This window comes from Prinia subflava, chromosome 4 (assembly GCF_021018805.1).
Source record: "Prinia subflava isolate CZ2003 ecotype Zambia chromosome 4, Cam_Psub_1.2, whole genome shotgun sequence".
Taxonomy (NCBI): Eukaryota; Metazoa; Chordata; class Aves; order Passeriformes; family Cisticolidae; genus Prinia; species Prinia subflava.
Genome location: NC_086250.1, coordinates 59,952,570 through 59,976,865, shown reverse-complemented (window position 1 = coordinate 59,976,865; position 24,296 = coordinate 59,952,570). Strand labels below are relative to the sequence as shown.

General features: G+C 36.8%; 2 protein-coding genes across 2 annotated transcripts in view; one reads left to right on the top strand and one right to left on the bottom strand.

The window, feature by feature from the left end:
• Window positions 1-24,296, bottom strand: part of COG5 (component of oligomeric golgi complex 5) — a 185,500-nt gene that overhangs the window by 140,929 nt on the left and 20,275 nt on the right. The window lies entirely within an intron of this gene.
• GPR22 (G protein-coupled receptor 22) lies at window positions 3,015-4,331 on the top strand. Its single transcript, XM_063394944.1, has one exon. The coding sequence runs from the start codon at window positions 3,030-3,032 to the stop codon at window positions 4,329-4,331; it is 1,302 nt and encodes a 433-aa protein (XP_063251014.1). The 5' UTR covers window positions 3,015-3,029.

Here is a 24,296-nt window from a genome sequence, read left to right as displayed (position 1 = left end):
TTGATTTTTGAAATTATAAGCCCTACTTTTAACCATTTTTTTCCTCCCCTTCACAAGGGCATGCAGCAACTAATTCAGTTTTACAACTGACAATATGAAGAATGCAGTTGACCGGGTATCTTTGTAGCTGTATGACCTACAAGCAGCAGGAAGCATCCCTAAAATGTATTCTTAAGACATAAAGGAATTAAAAACAAAACATGGAACACACTTGCATTACCATTTATGTGCATGACACTTCAACAATATACACGGAAGACTAACACATCTGCTCAGATTTTCATTAAAAGAAGAGTGCAATGATTGATTCTTAAAATGGTGAGCATTTCTTAAAGAGGGATTTATAATTTAAAACCAGAATTGTGGAAACTACTGATGCATGAAGAGACAATGAAACATGAAATCCCAAAAGGAGAATATGCATACTTCACCAGCAAGCTGAATAAAGGTTTAACCAAGCTTTTTCTATACGACTCATTAAATAACTTACTTGCCATAATGACTAATGGATATTTTTCTCTCAATTTTATGATGTTATGTATTCTCCTTAGATCAAAATAAACCAAATTAGGTAACCCATGGTTACTCTCAAAGCACATGAACTGGATTTTATGATGTATAGCAACTTCTTTCACTAAGCCATCACTCAAAAGTAATGAGCAGGAATATTACAGAAAGAAATACGCAACCATAAACTAAGGATGTCTACACACACTCTGAAAACAGAGATCAGAAATTATTTTTCTTTAAACCTGGAAAATAAAGACAGGCTTCTACAAAATGCAACAGGGGAAAGAAATTAACATCACTTAAAAGAAGGCTTATTTGTTATTGCTGGCTTGAAACTCAGAACAGACACGCAGAATATGCCCTGGTCTGTAGAAGTATCTGAGGCAATTAAGAAGTCCCCATGTTTAATCAGAACTTTTTGCTGCTGAACTGCAGGACCAAAAAAAAGGAAAACAAAAATCCTGCAAGAAATGAAATAAGAGCTCAGCCACCACTTGATTTCCAGGTTACAGTGCGTGTCAAAAATCTCTCAGTGACACCACGTCTCAGTCTGTGCCGAGCTGCTGCCACGCTGTGCCAGGCCCCTGAGGCACTGAGAACAGGTAGGTGCCCCGGCTCTGCGGCACCGGGCGAACGAGCTCCTGTCCTCACGTTCTGCTCCCCAAACCCAAACCCAGGCAATGCAACTAGGGCGTGATGCTTAATCTATTCATGACAACCCAACACAGCTGAGGTTTTCTGTTCTCACAAAATCTCAGCTGCTGTCATGTTAGGGTCAGCCTGTCATTTGTTTTAGCAGATCTGGTTTTGATTTCCTCCTGGCTTTTGCTAATACAAAAGAACTTCATTTATCCAGCAATGCATTTGGAATGGTTTCTTGAAATCCATTCACAGCCAGGACAGCATGCAGAGGAGATCATATTCCTAAGGGTTAATGTAAGACAGATAGAGGTTGCCTAAATTAGAACTGAAACAAAGCTTTTGAAATATTTCTCGTTTCATTTCACACCTGAGAGTAATACGTTCTAATTTACATATTTTTTATTTAAGAGGCACATGTGAAATAACTGCTGAAGAATACCAAGAATTTTCATCATACAATTTGCAATTAATAGTATTGTTCAATTGAGGCTTTTCAGAACTGCAGATGAAATCTATTTGCATACTGTATCCCAAGTGTGCTTAATTCATACTTTCATTTTAAAAGAGCTCAATTTTGTTCACCTTAGTGCTATCCATTTTAATGTATTCAGAATAGAACAAAGGTCGACATTCAAATTTATTTTCATGCCAAGTATGTCCCCTCTTAAATTTAAAGCTACCTAGGAAAAAAACCCCTCCAGTATCATAACAAGAAATTGAATAACCTCTCTTTTATTTATTCAATCAATTACAAACTCAAGAGCTGGCTGACAATATAAATAATACAAACATCATGTATTACATGCAGATGCTGTATTTAAAACTCACTCGCATGTGTAAAACTTAAACAGATGAGACACAAAATAAAAAATCTGCTAGATAAAATAAATACTTTTTTGATCCTTACTTATTCCTAAGAGAAATATTCTGTGTATGTAAATCTGTTGGGTTTAATTGTTTAATTGCAGTTTGGGGAAAAAAAAAACAACAAACCAAAAAACAAAACCTGAAGGAGACAATTTTCTTTTTAAGTATTGTTTTCCGACATTATTTCCTTAAATATATTCTGAAATAAAATTAAATACTCTTCCATTTCATGTAGGCACAGATTTCCTGAAGAAACTGAATATTCAAATCAGAAAAAGGAAACTTAGTATTTTATTATAAACTCAAGTTCCCAAACCTATGTAAGTTTTGCATTTGAAATTATATATACTTATAAAATTCTTGTAGTGGCAAGCATCATACACATAGGTGCACAGACGATGAAAATGAACAACAGGTTTAAACTCTGTAAAAATCTGGTGAATTATAGAACATCACATTTCAGTCCACAACACTACTGTAAACCTCAAAAGAAAAAGGTGGAAAAAATGTCATAAATAAACATCCTTTTAACGACACATAAGCAACAGTGCTCCATGTTCCTATCACTTCTTTTTCCACAAGAGCTTTTTAAAATTATCTTGATCACTAATTTGTTAATACTTAACAACATTCTTCTAAAATGACCCTCAAAGCAATACAAAGGCTATGCACAAAGTATGGTTTATTCAACAAATGAGCCCTTTGTGGAAAATCACATCCCTATAAACAAAGGCTTGCCTCCCTGAGTGGAAGCTTTTCACTATTTTTTCTTTTTTCAAACAAATCCTGTTTTCTTTTAAAAAGCAAGGACCTTATTCTAGAACTTCAGGCTTTTGAGTCCATGCCAATTAAAGCTCTAAACATACTGTAAATGAAGAGTTTGGTAAGAATATTGCTTTTCCTCCCTACTCCTTCCCCAGTATGTATCTACAATAAGTGTTAAAAAAAGAAATCAAATAGTTCTGTATTTTATTTCACCTTTCAGGAGAAAAAACAGCTGCAACAAAAGAATGTGTTTGTCCCCCATCCTGGAAGTCAACATGCAGTCCGAATCTAACATTACCGTTCGAGATGCCATTGATGACATCGATACCAACATGTACCAACCACTGTCATATCCATTAAGCTTCCAAGTTTCTCTCACTGGATTTTTGATGCTAGAAATTGTTTTGGGACTTGGCAGCAACCTCACCGTGCTGGTACTTTACTGTATGAAATCCAACTTAATCAATTCTGTCAGTAACATAATTACAATGAACCTTCATGTACTTGATGTAATAATTTGTGTGGGATGTATTCCTCTAACTATAGTTATCCTTCTGCTTTCGCTGGAGAGTAACACTGCTCTCATCTGCTGCTTCCATGAGGCTTGTGTCTCTTTTGCAAGCGTTTCAACTGCAATCAACGTCTTCGCTATCACCCTGGACCGATACGACATCTCTGTAAAACCTGCTAATCGAATCCTGACCATGGGAAGGGCTGTGATATTAATGACTTCAATATGGATCATTTCACTTTTTTCCTTCCTGATTCCTTTCATTGAAGTCAATTTTTTCAGTCTTCAAAGTGCAAGTACTTGGGAAAATAAGACACTTCTGTGCGTGAGTACAAACGAGTACCACACTGAACTAGGAATGTACTACCACATTCTCGTTCAGATTCCAATATTTTTCTTCACTGTTATAGTAATGCTAATTACATACACCAAAATACTCCAGGCCCTAAATATTCGGATTGGTACAAGATTTACTACAGGACAAAAGAAGAAAAACAGAAAGAAAAAAACTATTTCTTTGACCACTCAGCACGAGACTACAGATGTGTCCCACAGCAGTGGAGGAAAAAATGTCGTCTTTGGTGTAAGGACTTCTGTGTCTGTCATAATTGCTCTACGCCGCGCTGTAAAACGGCACCGGGAGCGACGAGAACGGCAGAAGAGAGTCTTCAGAATGTCCCTTCTGATTATCTCAACATTCCTTCTCTGCTGGACACCCATCTCTGTTTTAAACACCACTATCTTATGTTTGGGCCCAAGTGACCTTTTGGTAAAGTTGAGATTATGTTTTCTAGTAATGGCATATGGAACAACTATATTTCACCCTCTACTTTACGCATTCACGAGGCAAAAGTTTCAGAAAGTTCTCAAAAGTAAGATGAAAAAGCGAGTTGTTTCAATAGTGGAAGCAGATCCCATGCCAAATAACGCTGTAATACACAACTCATGGATAGAGCCTAAAAGGAACAAAAAGATCACCTTTGAAGACAGCGAAGTAAGGCAGAAATGTTTAGTACCTCAGGTTGTCACTGACTAGATTTCAGTATTCACCAAAACACATCAAACGGAACATTTGAACAAATTGTAAAAAAAATACTGCCAAATAAGAAAAACTTTTTTAACTATTGGCGAGACTGTATATTTTCAATATATATGTTAAATAGAGTAGGTCTTGTATATTCAATTTCTTCATTATGTAAGATATATGTTGCATGGCTGTTTGTTAGCGTAACACCATGTGTATATTTGTCAAAATATTCAAGTCCTCTTTTTTTAGAAAATAAATAGCCTTAAAGAAGTGCAAACTTTTAAAAATATTTGTATGGCTCAGTTTCTCTGTAAATATAAAAGAATTTTTAAGCAAAAATTGCACTTGGGAATACTTTTCTATAGCCCAAATTCACCATTTTGTATGATATGGTGTTTTTAACTTTAATTCATAAATAGTATTGATCAGAAGTATTCTGAATATTATGCAGCTACAACCTGGACGCATTTTGACCTCATATTTAGATATCCCACCTATTTCAATCTTCTCCAGCATGTGACTACCATGCACAGAAAAAGCCATTTACATGATGTCCTTCAGTGAATGGTTCAGAAACTTTTGGTATCGGGAAAAAAAAAATTCTTGCTGGTCCAAAAACTGACAGTACTCTTAAGAGAAGTAAAAGGTTTTGAATATACTATCTCAGATCCACAATTTCTACCTAGAAAATACACAACTTTGAATAATTACGAAGGACAGGATGGGATAAAAGTCTAAATGAAGGAAAAAAGCATGGATGAGCTGATGCTAAAAGACAACCAGCCAACAGAGTCAATCCTGTGCAACGGCTTGGTGTGACACAAGGACAATTCATACAGACATTTTTCATTCATACCATCTATCTACACAGATATGATTGTTAAATGCCACAGCTAAAGTAGAAGATAATTTTTCTTGCCCTTGATAACTTCATTATTTTCCAGTGTGTTCAGTTCTAGCCATGCAATTGCCTTGCCACAAACCAATCACCAATGCTACGGTATTCCTGCAGTTCTGGGCAGCCATGGCATACCTTTGTTCTACATTGTCATCTCTGATTTCATCCTAAACCTGCATTGAAGAATCAAGAAGCCTTTAATGAAGTTATCATCATCCATAGCACTGTATGCAAGAATTAAGATATTCATCCAAACATAAGTTTTTCAAGTTGTTTGCACCATGCCATGGTTAAAAAATTCTTAACTTTGATGAAACAGTGGCAGGGAGGGGGAAACAAAACAAAAAGCTGCAAAATCAATGAACATGATTTCACTCCTCTTGTTACATAAACTGATCAGTGTGTCACCAGCTACCACTATATTTAAAATGCTAATTCTCAATAACTATTATCTTATATAAAAAAGCAGATCATACCCTTGAATATGAGAGCTAGTTTGACTAAAGTATTACATAAAAAATTAGGATTTCTAAAGCACTTTTTGAAGTTGCATATAAAAAAAGGCACAGTTTTAAGGGAACAAAAAGCTCTTTCCCACTACATTGCTAAATTATCAATCGTATGTGTATTGCCAAAACGGATTTTGTGCTTAAAAAAAAATACTTGTAAAGTACCTCAGTTTACTTGGGCTCATGCCTTAGCTTACCAAAACAGAAGATTCAAAATATAATACTACAGCTCCATATTCCACAAAGAATAGCCACTTATAATCATCCAAATTCTACCTAGAAATGTTATTATCTGAGTGATAATAACTGAGTATGTGAAATGATCGTGTAACATATATTCAAACATATTTTCACTGGCTTTTTTTTGTGGAAACTAGCCCAAAAATACCTTCATTCAACTGTACCCATTTAAAGCACTTTTTTTATCCAAGTTATCTCTGATTTCCTGTAAGAACTGAAATCCTACCTCTTATCTGAGAGTTTACAGAGAGGAAGTAAATGCAATAAGCTGTTTTGGTTTTTTTAATTCCCATATCCTCCATATTTCCCACTTCAAAATTCTTTTGATAATAACTTCTGGAAACAAATGCACCCAAAATATTTAAGCAGAAACATTTTTTTCTTTTTTGTACCCCTTCTTCATTTCCCTTTCAAGCTACCCTCTGTATTTTGAACACTAGGAGTAGAAGGTGGGATGAGTAGGGTTAATATCATACCATGATTTCAGTGATTACTAATCTTCCAATAAAGCATTCTTAAATGAAAGATACTACTCGTTCATTTAAAAAGAAGGAAAGGAGAAATGATAATGAACAGATTAATAGGTCTACATCATGTCCTTATCTGAAAAAAGCATTTAGAAAAGCTTTCAGACTTGAAAGGTTTCTTGACAACATAACCTTACTTTTTAAAATTAAATAAAACCTCAAGAATTACACATTTAGTGTTAAAAGCTCATTCATTAGAAAATCAGATGCAATGAAGCAGCACTTCATAGCAGAGAAAGAGCAGCCTAGGAATTACCCAAAGAGATTAAACCCAGTTTTAAAGGCTATATTGATCACACTCATTGATTGCCTTTATGAATATAAGCAGCTTCATTTTTACTGCTCTTTATCTTCATTAATTTTTTTTAAAAAGGGACTTATACCATCTTGGAACATACTTCAAGGGCTGCAGAAGAGAAGTCTGCATACAGCAGGAAGGAATACAAGTAAGAATACACCCAGAAGCCATCATAAAACAGAATCATACATGATCTGTACCACATGACATTTAACCCAAGACAAAATAAAGAGTAAACTGTGAAGACACACTACATATCCTACAGACACAAGAGGATTTCAGGAGCGATATGAAGGTGTGGGTGCTTGACAGATAGACTAAAACAAATGCAAAGAGGCAGCATCGCTGAACAAAAAAGGGCAAATTTATGCCACAGTATTGTACAATAAGAAGCCCACTACATTCTTAAAAATGATCTCACCACAGTGAATCATTAGTTCAATTACATTTCACACCACTCAGCCTAAGGCAAGCAGAATTGTACAGGACTCCAAAAATATTAATTCCAGCAAACACATCTCAGAAACACAGGCAAGCACTGCCAATTTCCACATGTTCTCTGTCTCTAAAGCATCAGCTGGTAGCTGACTATGTTGTTATTTAACTGCAAATGCATTTCCATTCAGTTTTACACTGTAAAATGAGGTTATCCCACACTAAAAATACCAAAATAAGCAGAGTGCAGTGCCAGTATCTATTAGAATATTCAAGAAGCATACCTTCACACGCTAGTACATCACAAGCACGTGAAACAGAAATGTAAATACATCACAAATATTTCGTTTCTAGTAAGCAACAATTTTTATGGATTACAAGGCATGTAATCCACACATGATAGGAAGGTCTGTTTATTAGTTCCAGGGGAATAGCAGTCACTTTTATACTTTTTAAATATATTAGATTAAAAATGTATGCAGTTGGATACACATCAGACCAATTCACCTCTCTTCCTTCATTTTTATATAAATGCACACATGTATGTCATACATAATTATTATTTATCCATACACATCAGCAGCTGGGTTTAACATCAGCATCTATTTTATATTTATATGAAGGAGGTTTTGGTAAGAGTATCATTGAACTGGACTGACAGGCACTATGTCCCACTACATGTAAATTTAAACATCTTATCTTCCCCACCCTTGTTGGAATTTTTGATTTTTAAATTAAATAATACATTGAAAGGCTACAAAATTTATCCAGACAGAAGAAAAAAATTTCTGAAAAAAATTTCTGTGTTAACCACTAAATATACCATATTGCAGTGCACATAGTACTTATTTTTAAATTGACACATGTGCTAATCATCAAACTTCTCTGACAGTTGAATATTCTAGACTTATGTTTGTTTTCTATTAAAAAGGTTTGAGATGCCAATTGCCATCAAACTCTTTTGAAAGGAGAGAATACAGCATTCTTCAGCAAAGTTTCAATGCAGCATTAAAAAATCTAGAACATGCTAAATTACTCTTCTGCTACCCATTATTCAGACAAAATATCTCCATCATATAGCTAAAAACAATCAGCTTCTGTCTTAAAATTTTCCAGCCTTATAAGAGCCAGATTCCACTCCTACTTCACACATTCTGCCATAATATCACTGAATGTATTTGTCTTACACCAAGAAGAAAGAAGCTGATTCTGTAATTGCTGTTTCCTTTCTGTAGTTCTTAGAACACTCGCGCAATTCAAGAAGCAAAATTAAACCCAGGGTTTAAAAACACATATTAACTGACTAACAGGAAAATCAAAATCAATCAGAGCCAGTAAGTGTTAAATAAGAAGGATGTGAAGAGGGTGAAGAGCACAGGTCCAGTGGCAAAGGGCAGAAGGCAGAAGGAAGCACTCTAAGGCAGCTACGGCCATCAGCACCACAGAAAGGCGGAGGGCAACATGCACTCGTTGTGGAAAAAAATGCTAAACTTATTTTTTAGGTTGCAACAGCCAAAAAAATGTAAGAACCATTGTGTGTGATATGTGGTTGTGCAAAAATTGCTGGGAGGAGAGGGGAGAGCAAGATGAATAGCAGTCCAGAAAAGGCTTTTGATTTAACAAAATACAGAATAAAACCCAAACAAACCAAAAGCATGCACTGCTCTATTACCTCTTTTTGTACTGATGAAGTACAAAGTACACACAGAATACAAGCATTACAAGAAAAGACCTGAAACGTTAAGCATCTGCTCCCAGTGATATATTTTAAAATATGCTACTGAATTTTCCTTTAGTCAGATAACTTCAGTTCATCTGGATGCTTTGAATATGTTTCACTACCACAGTAGGTTTTCAACTACTGCTTCTTTATCACAGTTTAATTATTTTTGTAGAGTAATAAATTGAAGGCGATACATCATTAGGCATCTTTATATTCTCCACTTCTTCACTTCAGTGATTACTATAAATTGAAACAGAATGGGAGAAATATCTTCTTGTGTATTTACTTTATAGATTTCTGTATCATCTTGTTTTCCTGTTTTACAAAGAAATTCTCGCACAACAAAAAGAAATTTACTTGAAATGAAAAAACCAGAAGATTTACAGTCAAAGCTGTGATAGGTACACAACCTGAAATTATTAAACGAATTCTTTTTACACTTTGAATGAATTGTATCCTTTGCATATAAGCATTTCTATATCCCCATTCTGATTCCTGACACTGCAGCCAGGCAAGCAGGCAGGCAGGCTGAGAGCACAAAGCTGTTGGCACATAGCACACTCTCGTTTCCTTTCCAAGATGGGTTTTTGGAAATACACTTTCGGTTCCTGTTACCCTGATACGATCTCTAACTTCCTACCATATACTGTAACAGTTTAACCTGATACCATATCTAATAAACAAATCAATGTCACTGCCGAAACAACACTGCTGTAAAATCTGTCACTCTGGCTATGTCAGACTGCTATTAACATAGCTGTATTAGCACAGTTTTACTTTATGTGTACCAGGAACTCTCACAATCTGTTGTGAGATTTTACTTCAAATTAAACTCAATTTTCACTCAGTTAGTAGGGGAAAAAAACCACAGTAACTGTGGTGCTACTCTGTACCACAGTTTCTTCCAAATTTTATTTCAAAATATTTTTCATAAATCCCTGTCACAAACAGAGAGAAGGGGTAAGTAGGAGTAAAGGACAGCTTCCCACATTAGTACGTTATTACAAATATCAGTGATAATTTGTGTACTAGGCTGCATTTACAATGGGTTGAAAACATGCTTAAGGCAAAAGAACATGAGAAAGGAACACTATTTGCCATGTATGTATCATCACAAAACAAAAGGTGAATGTGAGCACTGCTGTTGTAAGACACCTTAATAATAATGAGGAGCTAAGAGCTTTAATAGCTAGTGTGACCTATCAGTGAACGAGAATAAACAAAAAAAAATATGTGAAAATTGGTTGATGAGCTCAATATGATGCAGAAATGTGCACTTGCAGCCAAGAGAGTCAACTGTATCCTTGGCCTCGTGAGCATCCCAGGAATCTGGCCAGCAGGAAGAGGAAGGTGATGGTCCCTCTACTCCTCTCTCCTGAGAGGCCACCTGGACTGCCGGGTGCAGCTCTGGGGCTCCAACCCAAGAAATATGCTGACCTGATGGAGACATCAGAGGGCTGGAGCAACTCTCCAATGAAGACAGCTGAGAGTTGTTATTGTTCAGCCTGGGGAAGAGAAGGCTCTGAGGAAACCTCAGAGCACCTTCCAGTAGCAATGGGTCCTACAAGAAGGCTTTTTTACAAGGGCATGTCATGCCAGACAAGGGGGAATGGCTTCAAACTGAAAGAGGGCAAGTCTAGATTAGATAGTGGGAATTAATTCTTTACTGTGAGAGTGGCGAGGCACTGGAACAGGCTGTCCAGAGAAGCTGTGAATCTCCATCCCTGGAAATATTCAAGGCCTGGTTGGATGTGGCTTTGAGCAACTAGTGGAAGGTGTCTAAGCTCACGGCAGGGGGGTGGAAGTAGATGTCTTCAAGATCCCCTTCCAAACTAAACCCTTCTGTGATTCTATGAAGAGAATCTGTGAGTAAAGATTATGTTATGGACATATAACCTTCTACAGTCAAAATTCCTAAAATGGAAGCATATAGCTCATCTGCACTTGCATTAAACAGGAATGAAGTATAAAAAAGTGCACATGAAGGTAAGTTAAAGATATCTTTAAAAGATTAATATATGCAGAAGTTTTTAATAAATCTTGCCACAGTTTTACAGTATACAGTGACAATTCCAGAGCAGCTTAAACAAATTAGAATAAAAGTGGAAAACTTTTAATTCAGTCACTGATTTTTTTCTTGTCTCCTGAATTTTTTTCTGTCATAAGTTTCTACAGTTCTGGTTTGCGAATGAGGTCTGCTAAAACTGGGCAAAGGGGGAGGGAATCTTTCAAATTGTAGACAACCTGGCAGAGAAACAGTATGTTCTCAAAATAATAAGAAGTTCCTTCTTTTAATGAGGTTAGGTTTCCACATTTTTCCCTGAGACTACATGAAAAAAAGTATGAGGACCTGCTAGTTTTCAGCTGAAGGAGGTCTACCTTTAAGATAACAAAGCCAGTAATCAGACTTAATGCTTGTGAATAACTGAAGGTTGGACCTGAAAGGTAAACACATAAGATGACTGGACTATTTTATGTTTTAAACAATAACTGAAAAGAGTTGATAAAATGCTTAAACAATATTTGAAAATTATGTGCATGAGTTGCACGACAAAGAGAAAAAACTACTCCTGTGAAAACACCTGTTTTTAAAGCTGTTTCCTACGAAGAATTAAATCTTACTCTACACTTCTCATTACTTTGTGTTACATACAGTAATAGCTTCATTGATCTTTTAGGCAAGACAATAGTAACAATAGTTACAGAGATAACTAGTAATAATAGTTACAGGGATACTGGCTCCCTGGACCAGTACAAAGATCCAGGGCCTGAACTGAACAAAGATTAGTCTTCACTCTTCTTTTCATAGCTGTTTGGTTAGATTTTTTTTAACCAGAACTGACTATATTTCAATTACAAATGAATAGAATAGAATTGGTTATTATGTTTAAGATTTGAACAACTAGTATTTACTTAAAGAATTACAACAAAATTGTGTCTATAATCCAATTTTTCAATTATTTTATACTTCTGAATTTGCCAGGCCTCATTTTCCAGTCCTTAGCTCTTGCCAGTTCTTTTCCTGCTAATCCAAGAGCCCTTCTGTGGTCCTTTATTTTCTCCCCATGAATGCACCTCTACAGTCTTAATCTTCAAGAAAAAGAGCCCACTTAATTGCCCACTGTGACAAGTATAATTGCATTTATTCACAGGTAACCACAAAACTGTTTTTATCTGTAGAGCACAATTCCCCATACCATTTGCACAAGTGCAGATTTGTCTGACATAGCTGCCTGAATGCAAGAACAGAAACAACATTGGTAAAGCAATCCCAGCAAGGACATGGTTCAATTCCAAAGCTTTACGGTTTACTTGTCCCTGTTCCTCTCTTCCAGCTCCCCTAGTAACAAAATTATCTACTAAGACTGTGGAGCAACTGTGAGGTGAGGAGAATATGGCTTATTTACATACCTGCTTTGGGCAAAAATAACTTACAGGGAGGTTTAAGTCATCTAAATTTATGCACATAAATCTATAATGCATCTACACAACTTCTTTAATCAATTCAGTAAGCAAAACACACAAACTTGTCTGACAACACGTATTTTCCATAAAAAGGTAATTGACTATCATTAATTCAGCTTTACAGCCCTGAATTATTCTTTCAAATTAATTCAACTTGCCTATTATTTTTTAGAGTAACTTTGTATCTACTTGACATTGATATCAACAGAATCACCACCTCCTTCTGAACGCTGGAACAACACAAGTTGGACTCTCTCCTTCCCTACTCAGTATGGAATTTCAAACTAATGCCTCTGGGAACTTACCACTTTTGTGTAATATCCTAGTTAGTTGTTGGTATCCTTATTCTATGGAAGAACAAATTACCCTGCCTTCAAAGACAAAACAAGAGCACTTACTGAAAAATCCTACTATTGTCCATCTTTATGAACAATCTGGAAACAAGCATATTAATAAGTTTATTCCATGATAGGTGTCTTTCTGTTTCCAGTCAGTCATGGATTTTTTTTTTGTTTTTGTTTTTTTGTTTTTTTTTTTTTTTTTGTTTTGTTTTGTTTTTTTGGTTTTTTTTTTTTTTTTTTTGTGTGTGTGTGTTTTTTTGTTTTGTTTTGTTTTGTTTTTTTTGTTTGTTTTTTTTTTTTTTCTTTTGGTATTTTAAATTTTTTGTATCTAAACTCTGTATTTGCAATGAATGCATTCAGTGGCATAAATACATTGTTTTATATACATTGTTTTCCAATTGTAGTTGTTGTCTTTGCTTTGTCACTACATTAGAATAGGCCTTCAGCCAGGAGTACCTTCTTTCTTGATTGCCAAAAAGCCAGTATTTCACAATCTAATACTGTCTTCTCAGCAAGCTTTCAGCTTTCAAGTTTGATTAAATACATTTGCCCCACCTACTGAACAGAAGATCCTCTGCAATGGAAAATTAACTCTTTCGAAGACGAAACACTGAAAACTGGGTCTATTCTCAGTTTGCCCTATGCACCACAACGTGCCACTCTGGCAGCAAGTGGCTTCAAAATACAGTAAGTTTGTTTATTATAAGAGAACACAAAATAACATTTCCTGTATTAGAAATTGGTGACTTTTAAGCACTGGCTGCACAGGACAAGTAGTCTAGGCTCCCAACATTGTTCTTCCACACATTTCGGAAACATGCAATGATTCAGTTTTTCTGTTTTAATTCAGTGGGTTGTGAAAGTAACATCTTTTGGGTTTTGTTAGCTGACTTTCAGATCTATATGCATTTACAGATACTTCTACTGAAACTTCTCATTCTCTTATCCTCAATTTTTTGAAAATCATTTGCTACCATCTTTATTTGATCTTCCAGTAAACATTCTAATCCAATGCTCACCTCTTTCCTTGGTCACCACAAGTCACCTGTCCATTTTATCAATTTCTATTCTCCCACTCTATTGCTGAATCTGTTTGTTCAAAAAGAAATAAAAACCACTCTGTTTTCTCACACATACAATATTGAAGTGTTATTTCTGAATGAACCATGTTCTTCTGTTCAACCACTGGGTTACACACTAATAAATGCTTCAGCCCCAGCAGAAAGACAAAGATCAATATTAGAAACTGCTTCTCAGCGTTATTTCTTTGACCACTAAACAACTGATTTCAGCATTGGCCATAGATAAACAAAACTCAGCTACCCTCAGCCAGCATCCCTAGAAAAATACATGTGACATTGCTCCACACCTTCCCATGGACAAGTGATCATCTTCTGAACTCAAACCACCAAGTCTGATCATCTTGAAGATCACTACTCTAACCTTTACTATTGAATCTCCAAGTATATAAATGCTCAGAAAGAGGGAACAGAGAAAGTTATAAATGCCAGTTCCTACCAGAGCTTCAGCCAGTGCCTATGTATACTTTAGCCAGAAACATAAAGCTGCCATTTCCTTGCAGAACCTCCACCCAGAGTAGAACAGACAACTGGATCCACAGTGTTTCAGATGTATCATTCTAGCTGTAAATGGAACTAGAGGACTAAATTTTTCCATCTAGTTAGTTGTTTGTGTCACCAACTTAAGAGCCCTAGCTCTTCATGGTTTACTTAAACTTTTATCCCTGTTGAAACAGATTAAGAATATACCACAAATTTAGAAATGACATCTCTCTGTTTTGTTGATATCGCTGCATTCATCTATTGTTTGGAATTGTGTCATTCCACTTGCCTTTCTCTTCATGACCATACACACATAGCTTTTACTTTGTTTATGTAATATGTAAGAATATGGCAAATTATTTTCAAAATCTTGCCATCTACTCATTCTCTCTACAATGTATTCATAATTTACAAGTTGCAAAAAGATAATCTCTCAAAGACTCACCACTAACCTCTGTGTCCCTTCCTCTCTCTCAGTCAAAAGTACTTCTTTTAAACTTTTTTTTCATCTCTGGTCTGGTCAATTTTTAATTTTTTTTTATCAATATGGAGTTTTTAAAGTCACTGCACAAAAATTACTAGATTCAAAGGCCAACAGAGCTTGCAGACATCTTTTGGTCTTGCTAGTTTTTGTATGTCACCTGGAAACAGAAACCCAGAGCTTTTCTTTCTACTTTTAATTATGTAGTTCTATTGAAAAAGTATGACTATCTAGTAACAATACTTTGTGTCAAAACTCAAAGATGCCCTAGGATCTTTACTAGTTACACAATCATAACTGCTTCAAACCATCTAAAAATAAAAAAAATCCTCTGAATTTTGCCTGTATTTACCCTGTATTTGGCTGAACACAAGCTTTCATTAATACAAGTCTATCTGTGTTGCTGTTTCTCTCACATCCTTTCATATCTCCACTCTTATGACACACCTTAGCTAACAAATACAAAAATTACTGTTCAAACACTTGAAAAGATCAAAGGGTAAAGCAAAACAAGGTCCAAACCTTGCTTCTGTTGGGAAACAAATACGCCTTAAGAGCAAAACAGAAACAGGCTTGGTATTATTCCTTTCTGCTCTATAGGGATACTTCGAGAAGAAAGTAGGAAAATTTTGTAATTAAAGAAATAGAATATAAGTACAGTTTTTAGTTTTTAGAATTGCACATTTAAATTCAATCATTGCAAAATAAACAAACAAAAATTGGAAAAAAACCAAACAACTGAGACCTGGCCTTCACACTTACACCTATTCGTGAGAAAAGATAGGATGGTGTAATTGCCAAGATATTCTTCCACAATTTCCCTTTTCATCACTCCTTTTATTCTTCACTTCTAACCAGTTCTTCTTTCAAAATTCGCAAGTTCCTTTATTTCAGAGCATTAGGTGACACTACAAGCTCCAGATATATCCTCTAGCTCACAAAACTCCAGACCACATGATGTATTACCAAAGCAAATGGGAAACACTGCAGCCACAGTAATTTTAAGAAGTATGGAGTACTGGCTTAATCTCAAACACTGAACTGAATGTGCTACCAATGCAAACACTATTTGTGCCTCATGTGCCTGTCCATACACAGTTCAAATGCCTAATAATTTATCAACTGCACGATGGGTGCAGTTATTCTGCTGTCCTGACAGTAATTCCTCTCCAGGCAGAAAACACTTTGTGTCAGTCCATCAGGTTCCTCCTCCCCATCCTTAGTTATTGTCCACTATCATTTCTTTCCCACTGGAGTCCTCTGAACCTTTAGAAGTGAATAAATTAAGAGTTGTCAGGCCCTAGATTTTACTCTGCACCTGCTAAAGCCTAGCTTAATGTAATACTGGCCTACAACCAAAACCTCTATACATTAGATCATACAATCACAGTCATAACTGATCATAATAATGAAATAGCAGCAAGCAGATTTAGGGGACAGATGACAGGGAGTCATAAAGAGTAAAGCTTTCCAGAAAGATAAGGAACAAAAGGTGTGGACTGATCTGTAACTGAAAAAGAAAAAAGCAAAATACAGAAAATAGTCTTTGATGGGCCCGGAATATGGATAAAAACTTTTAGGAATACTCCACATGCTACAGCAAAAGCAACTTGAAAACACCACATTTAACTTCTGACACAGCCTTACTACTGGGCTATCAGTAACACATCACTTAGGAACAGGTTAATACCACGACAGAAAGTGGAATATTAAACCCATTTTAAAACATCTGACACGTGCTTGAGACTAAAATGACCAAACACTTAATAGTACAGCAAAATCAATTTTTTGAGTAGTTACAGCTAAAAGATTAATGTCATCAATACCAGAAATCAAAATAATGCTTACATGAAAAAATAGTTTAATATGGCAAACTTGAAACTTGTTTACGGTTGTTTAAAGGAAACTCGGCATGAAGAAATCCCAGAATTACAATTATACTTGGATTCTTTTTCTTGAACTGTATGCTTAAAGAAAATTAAACTTCAAACCCTGGTAATTTAAAGGATACGTTGAATAACGAAATTGCAACAGGATTTTTTTCTTGCACCAATTCAAACTTAAGTCTTTTCTCTCATGTCCCTGTAATTATTTAGTGTCTTCTACTGAAATGGTTAGAAAAAGAATGCATGCCAAAGATTAGGTAAAACATGCAAAATATTTACTTAAAATGCTTTGTCTAACATCAGGTTTCCAAGCTAGGAATCCTAGTCGCAGCAAAACACAATTTGATGGTAAAATCTGTATGCTCTGTCTGCCTTGCTCAAAGAGGATAAAGAGGTCTCACAGTATTGGCTTCTTAATAATGAAAAGTTTTATTAACTTTTGAAAGTCATTCTGTTACATGCATATTAATTTGTATCTTACAGTCAACAGTTCAAATCAATGAACTTGTTACATACTACCAAGATTCTTCTTTATTTCAAAAGCCAACATGAAAAAAATTGACCTGCCTACAAGAAAGGGTGTGTTTTGGCATGGAATTCTACACATAAATATTTTCACATCAAATTGTTGCAAAATCTTCCACCTTATGGTAACAGAATCTTGCGAGAAACATAAAAAAAGCAAACTAAAAACCAACTCAACTGAAAAAGGAACAACATGAAATTGAAGAACATGGAGTTTACATTCAGCTACAGAAAGGCACAGTATTTTTTAGTCCAGACCATTTCAGTGAAGGTCTGGCAGTGCTAGTGCTAACACCACTGGGGACAGAAGAAAAATGTTTTAGCAGGATATTTGCACTTCCTATGGATGCGGATGCACCACCTGAAGCAGTGGCACTAATGCAGATGGCTCTGAGCCAGTAATACAATTCAGTCATTCTCAGCAAGACTAATTACCCCAGGCAAAGAGTCATGCAATTAAAGTCATGTAATTTCTATTAATCAAATGAGTTCACTTATCCCTACAGAACAACGCATTGTGCTACACACACATATGCTATATTATTTTGGAGGACACTAGGTATTGCACAAGCCAGCAAAGGCATCCAAGTCCCTAAACAAAAGCACCATGAAAGCAACATTTACCTCAAGTCTGGTGTGTGTTGATTCTTCTGAGAAACTGTGCGTGGCAGTATTAGTATCACCAAATCTGTCTGCTCTGTGTACTAGCAGTGAGAGACTTTAACATGACAGTAACCAAGTCCATCCTCACTTTAACAGCAGTCAACATAAGATCTGGCTTGGCAATAATACACTGTAAATTACTGCTTGGAATAAAAGAAAAAAATTAAGCTCATCACTGAACAGGATATAGGAAGAAGGCGGCAGTGAAAGAGAGCTGCCACAGTATCCATGGCAGGTGTTCAGACAGTTTACCATTGCAGGTTTAGTAATACTTGTGCACAGATACGTAACACATATTGAATGTTATTGCAAGAACTGTAGCAGCTAAAATGAAACAGCTTTTAGACAACAATATTTAACCTGAAGAACAAATATTGCAGTCAGCCAATCTGCAATCACTTCAGAGTAAGTCACTGTGTATTAGCTAGACTACATATGCTATTTTAATACTCAATTATAAACTACACCGTGGAAACCACAGCTAAATAGACAGGCTAACTGGTATAAAATAAACTAGTTTAATACTTACTACTGAAATAACGAATTAGAACTGTTGTTTCCTGAATATTAGCTAGTAGTGCTTAGTATTTTGATAAACACAAAACAATATTCATCACTCATCCCAAATACTAAAAAACTAAAAGAGAAATAAAGTAGCATCTTTCTTAAAAACAGTCAGACAGTTTGCCTTCTTTTCCAGAAAAGGGGTGTAAAAACTGATACAGGGCACTTACTTCACATAGTCAGTATTACCTTCCTTTTCCTGCTCACTGCATTCTCCTAGACCAGAGTGACATGATAGCTTCTGAGGGTCAGTTTTTGCAGCACTCAAGTAACACAATGAACTATGTGAAGTTACATGAATGTCAGTCACAACCAGAAAGGAAGAAATTGTGTCAGAGGGTTGAGCTGAATTGAACATCTTTGAGGAGATTTAATCAATCTCATCTAAAGGAATGATAAGAAGAGGCTGAACTGAAGCGATAGCATGAAATTTCCAGTCACATTGTCCTACTAATATCCCAGGTGGTATCTGGGAACAATGCCCAACAAACCAACTTGTGAAGAACATTTTACATAAAGCATTCCAAATTTAAAAACAAACAAACAAATTAAACAAACAAACATAAAATTTGGGAAAGGAGCGGAACATCTACAAGAGACACAAAGGATTTAGAGCAGATCACCTCACTGAGTCCTCCTACTCCAAGGCAAAATCATCCCTATCTAATTATCCCTACTAATTGCAGAGGAGTTGAATTAGATCAGCTTTAAAGGTTCCCTCCAACCCAAGCTATTCCTTGACTATATGGTTTCATTCTTGGTACATCCTTTGTCTAAAACACTTCTACAAAGGCTTCAAACACTACTTCACAGATCCCCTAAAATTACCATTTCTGGCAGAACTCTTTCCTAACATTTTAGAAAAAAATTCCTTTGCTTCATTTCAGGCCCATTATTTACTGTTTCAATCACAGTGCATATGGAGAGCCATTAACTCCCTTCCCATCTGAGAAATCTTTGTTTATCGGAAGAACATTACTCTCCCTCTCATATACCTCTTCTCCAAACCACAGCCACACATTTCCACTTCCTCCACCCACTGACCATTCTCAAGACATTCAGCCACCATTGCTGCAGTGCTTAGGAGTTTCTCCAATTAACCTATATCTTCCTTCAATGAGGTGCTTCAAAAGGGACTTGATACTCTGTTTGAAGCATGAACAAAAGATTATTTTCAAGTGCCTTGCACACAACACCCTTCATTACAAAGATCAGCACAAACTTCTTTGCCAACAATGTCACTCTGCTACAAAATAAATGAACAAATGGCTTGCACTCAATTTGTGAGGAACTATCAACCCTCTCTGCAGAACTGTAATCCATACAGTCATTTCTCCTGCTCCTCCTCTTAACTATAATTATTCATTGTGAGGACTCCGAACTTGTCTGAAAGAGAAGTAAAATCAGTTCAGGTAAGACGTATCTTCAATTTGCTAAGAATATTCTTCATTCTAATCCTGTTTCCCACCATACTTTCCGTTCTTCTCTGCTTGATTACTGGTAGTAAATTTAATAAGGATATATGCCATATTACATCACTCAAATCATTAATGAAAATACAAGCCAGCTACAGAACACGTTTTAACAACACCCTGCTTGAAATACTGCTGGATAAGTGAACAACAGATGAAGGCTTTTGGGGTACAGCTTTCTCTGAACTTCTGCATTCACTGTATGACATTTTCATCTGGATTCTATTGCTGATCCTGCTAGTGTGACACGGTGTCAAGAGCCCTATTTAAATCAATGGTGTCAAGAGCCCTATTTAAATCAAACTACAAGACAGTCATTGATCTCTCTAGTCCCAAGGCCTGTTATGCTGCCAACAAAGAAAATACAGTTGGTTAAACAGGATTCACTCCTGATAAATCTGTGTGTCCTACTATTTAACAGCACTTTTATATAGATTCCAACAAACAGTTTATTTATTCTAGAGTTCCTTTGCTTAAGGAAGTCAGGTTAGTTTGAATTGTCTAAAACAGGTGGCAGTAAGGTCTATTTTCAATAAAACAAGCTTTCCATTAGATTCTGGAATCTAACCTCTCCCCGCAGAATTCACAAAGACAACCACTAAGAACAAGGAGATTACTCTGAAAAGCATCTGAGATACAATTTTTGTATTTTATATTAGAATATACATATAGTTCATATTTATATTTATTAATGCTATAAATCTTTATATACATACACATGGTATTATACCCACACACACACATATATATACACACATGCTATATACATGTACATAAAGGAACATGCTCTTGTGTCCATGAAATAAGCCCATCAGCATCAGAGAACAAGAAGGAAAAAAATATTTTTTAAGCCTCTAATATTTAGGAAGATATTGCTCTAATTAATAATATTTTCAAAGATGTGGAAAACACAGCCCATGTTGTCTCCCTCTATAAAGCACTATTTTGTATTAGTGTGTGAAACAAACTGGGTGATGAGCTGCAGTACCAGAGATAACTTCACAGTCTTTACAACAGTGTTCCCTTTCAGTGGAAACTTCAGGGTACTACACGTAGCAGCAATACCAGAAAAGTGCACTGAAACAGAGAAACCTGTTATCTATTCCATGTGAACAGTGGAAAAGACAAGGTCCCACATTGCAAACCACATTAAACAGGCATTTTCCTCCTTCCATTGCCTCTAATGCTACTCTAAGACATGTATCAGCTTTATCCAGGGTTTTTTCTTTTCTAAATCATGTATGATCCATATTCTTTACTCTAGAAAAATGCTAAGTCAAAGTTATTTCTAGCCTCCATAAGACTTTTTCACATCCAAGATTCCTGTTACCATTGTGCAGATGTCACTAGCTCTGGGGGACACTTCAGAAGACCAGGCTACCAACACCTATATTATACCAGCTACAAAGAGGCCTTCCAGGCATAACCAAATTTTTTTTTCAAATTGTGTTTCCCCAGTATCATGCATTCTCTAACTAATTTCAGTTGTTTCCAGCCCAGAAATACTTCTTCCCAAGTTGCATTTCTTTTAATTTCCCTTAAGTCTCCTATTGTGATGTTAAGCCTAAAAACTGGCCCAAGTAAGGTTTGCTCCCTCCTTATAAAGGATTTTCCTGGTTTTGGCACGAAAAGAGTTAAGTTTCTTCATAGTAGCTGACAGGGGCTATGTTTTGGATTTGTGCTGGAAACAGTGTTGATAGTACAGAGATGTCTGCATTATTGCCAAGCACAACTCAGCAGAGTCAAGTCCTTTTCTGCCCCTCACCCCACTCCACCAGTGAGGAGGCTGGGAGTGCACAAGGAGCTGGGAGGGAACACAGACAGGTCACCTGAGCCCAACTGATCCAAGGGACATTCCACCCCATACAGTGTCATGCTCAGCAAGTAAAGCTGGGGGAAGAAGGAGGGAGACATTTGGAGTGAGGGTGTTTGTGTCCCCATCTGATGGAGCCCAGCTTACCTGGGTACTGCTGAACAACTGCCTGCCCATGAGAAGTGGTGAATGAATTTGTTTTGCTCTTCTTGCATGCCTGGCTTTTGCTTTACCCATTAACCTGTCTTTATATCAGCCCATGGGTTTTCTCACTTTACCCATCCAACTCTGCCCCATCCCACCTCCACTCATGGACGGTGAGCAAGCAAGAGGCTGCATGGGCTTGGCTGCTGGCTGGGTTTAACCACAACAGGCACACAATACATACATAGCATTTTCTCCACTTCAGCTACACTTCAATAACTGACACTGTTTTGTTATTTCTTTAGAAGTATTTAGTTTTAATGTAAGGTCATAGGTCTCTTTGCCCACCCTCTCTTAAATTGCATGGAAGGCAATGTTTTCCTGGAATAACTTCTATATTGAAGACACCTGAAACTGTATTTTAATAAACCCCTTCTCCTTCATTTTATGACTGCACAGCTCAGTCACAGACCAAGCTGGAGTTCACAAACAAGCAAAACTGTGGTAGAAAAGCCTGCATTGAAACATTACACACTCAGAAGAACATTTAAGCAAACAGATTTACTTCCTGAGACATAAATTATAATACAAGCATATATAGAGATGAGGAAGTTATCACTAAAAGAAGTCTAGGCATTTATATTAATAATGATGACATCATTTATTAGCATTTAACCAGAAAAAGAGAGAAATCCTTCATTGTCCAGAGCTAGCTCTGTGTGAAAAAGGCATATTGTATATGTGGCTCTACGCAGATATTTACTATATGTAATCTGATAGATAGAAAAGTTATACTATATTAACATTAGAATAATATAGTGAATGTAGTTTTGTAATTAACAGTAAGTTATAGTACAATAGAAGCTGTGTATGTGTGTTATATTTTTTTGCTCAAGAAGAGAAATTCCTCAGCACAGAGATAACATTCACAGAGGCCCCTAAACCTTACAGAGGCCTCTAAACCTTCTAGTGAAGAAGAATTTATGGCCTCTTATCCACAGAACCTAACTTTCTCAAGGACGTATGCTCTCATGCGTTCTTTTAATTAACAGAAAACTTTTGTGACAAGAAACAGCTGAAAATTACTCGTTTTACGTAAGATATGAATAGTCATAAACTGAAGGCTTAAAAAAGAAGACTTCTCTTTGTTCGGGGCCCTTCTCCTTCCTAGCCTTTGTCTGGGAGGGAGGGGGGACAAAAGCCCGGGCTACCTTCTTTGCTCTTGTTGTCTCATTATTTGTCCTGTCTCTGAAAACTTTTTTTTTTTAAACTTTTATTATTGTATTAATATTTTTGTAACCAATTTTTATTCTTTATTAAATATTCATAAATTTTAAAAAAACGAGTGATTGGCGTTTATCACAATTTGGTAGCAGAGGTCGGTTTAAAATACCCCACTGCGGGTGCTGTGGGAGGATTAGAGACCAGGGAGACGCGTCCCGCCTGCATTAGGCGGCCCCGGCTCTGGTCCTCGCAGAGTACCCCAGAAAGGGGTAAGATCCAAGGACAAAGGGAGACAATAAGGCAAAGAGAAGGGAAAGAATTCCCTAAAAACCGCAGTAACCAGCTCCTAACATCAAAGTGTGCACGAAGAATAAAGACCCAAGAACAACGGAGTGGTAAGAATTGCTGGGACTGGGGGTGGCGGCGTTTGGCGCGGAACGGGGGCTGAAAGTGTGTGTCTGAGAGGCGGGCTGGGGTAACACCCAGACCTTCCAAGCGAGAGCGGAGTCCCCTACGCTGCGGTTCCGTTGTCCCGCGAGGGAGGCGGCCAGCACCGGGACGAAAGTGAATGGTAAAAAGGAGTGAGAGAAACCCCCCAGGAAAAAGGTAAAGTGTGTGAAAAAGGGGACCCTAAAAAAAAAAAAAAAAAAAAAAAAAAAAAAAAAAACAAACCCAAGAGCACCTGGGGTTGGGAAGGGAGAACCCCCCAACACTGTCAGATTGAGGGTTTGGTGAAGGGCATTGTCTGCCCGGGTTGATAACCAGCTGGATTGGAGGAAGCAATTCCGAGACATCCAGGGTTATGTTAAATTCTGCAGAATCTAGGAAATAAACCCAAGAGCACCTGGGGTTGGGAAGGGAGAACCCCCCAACACTGTCAGATTGAGGGTTTGGTGAAGGGCATTGTCTGCCCGGGTTGATAACCAGCTGGATTGGAGGAAGCAATTCCGAGACATCCAGGGTTATGTTAAATTCTGCAGAATCTAGGAAATAAACCCAAGAGCACCTGAGGTTGGGAAGGGAGAACCCCCCAACACTGTCAGATTGAGGGTTTGGTGAAGGGCATTGTCTGCCCGGGTTGATAACCAGCTGGATTGGAGGAAGCAATTCCGAGACATCCAGGGTTATGTTAAATTCTGCAGAATCTAGGAAATAAACCCAAGAGCACCTGGGGTTGGGAAGGGAGAACCCCCCAACACTGTCA

Coding starts and splice junctions, on each gene's coding strand:
- GPR22 (XM_063394944.1), top strand. CDS start 3,030: ATGTGTTTGTCCCCCATCCTGGAAGTCAACATGCAGTCCGAATCTAAC.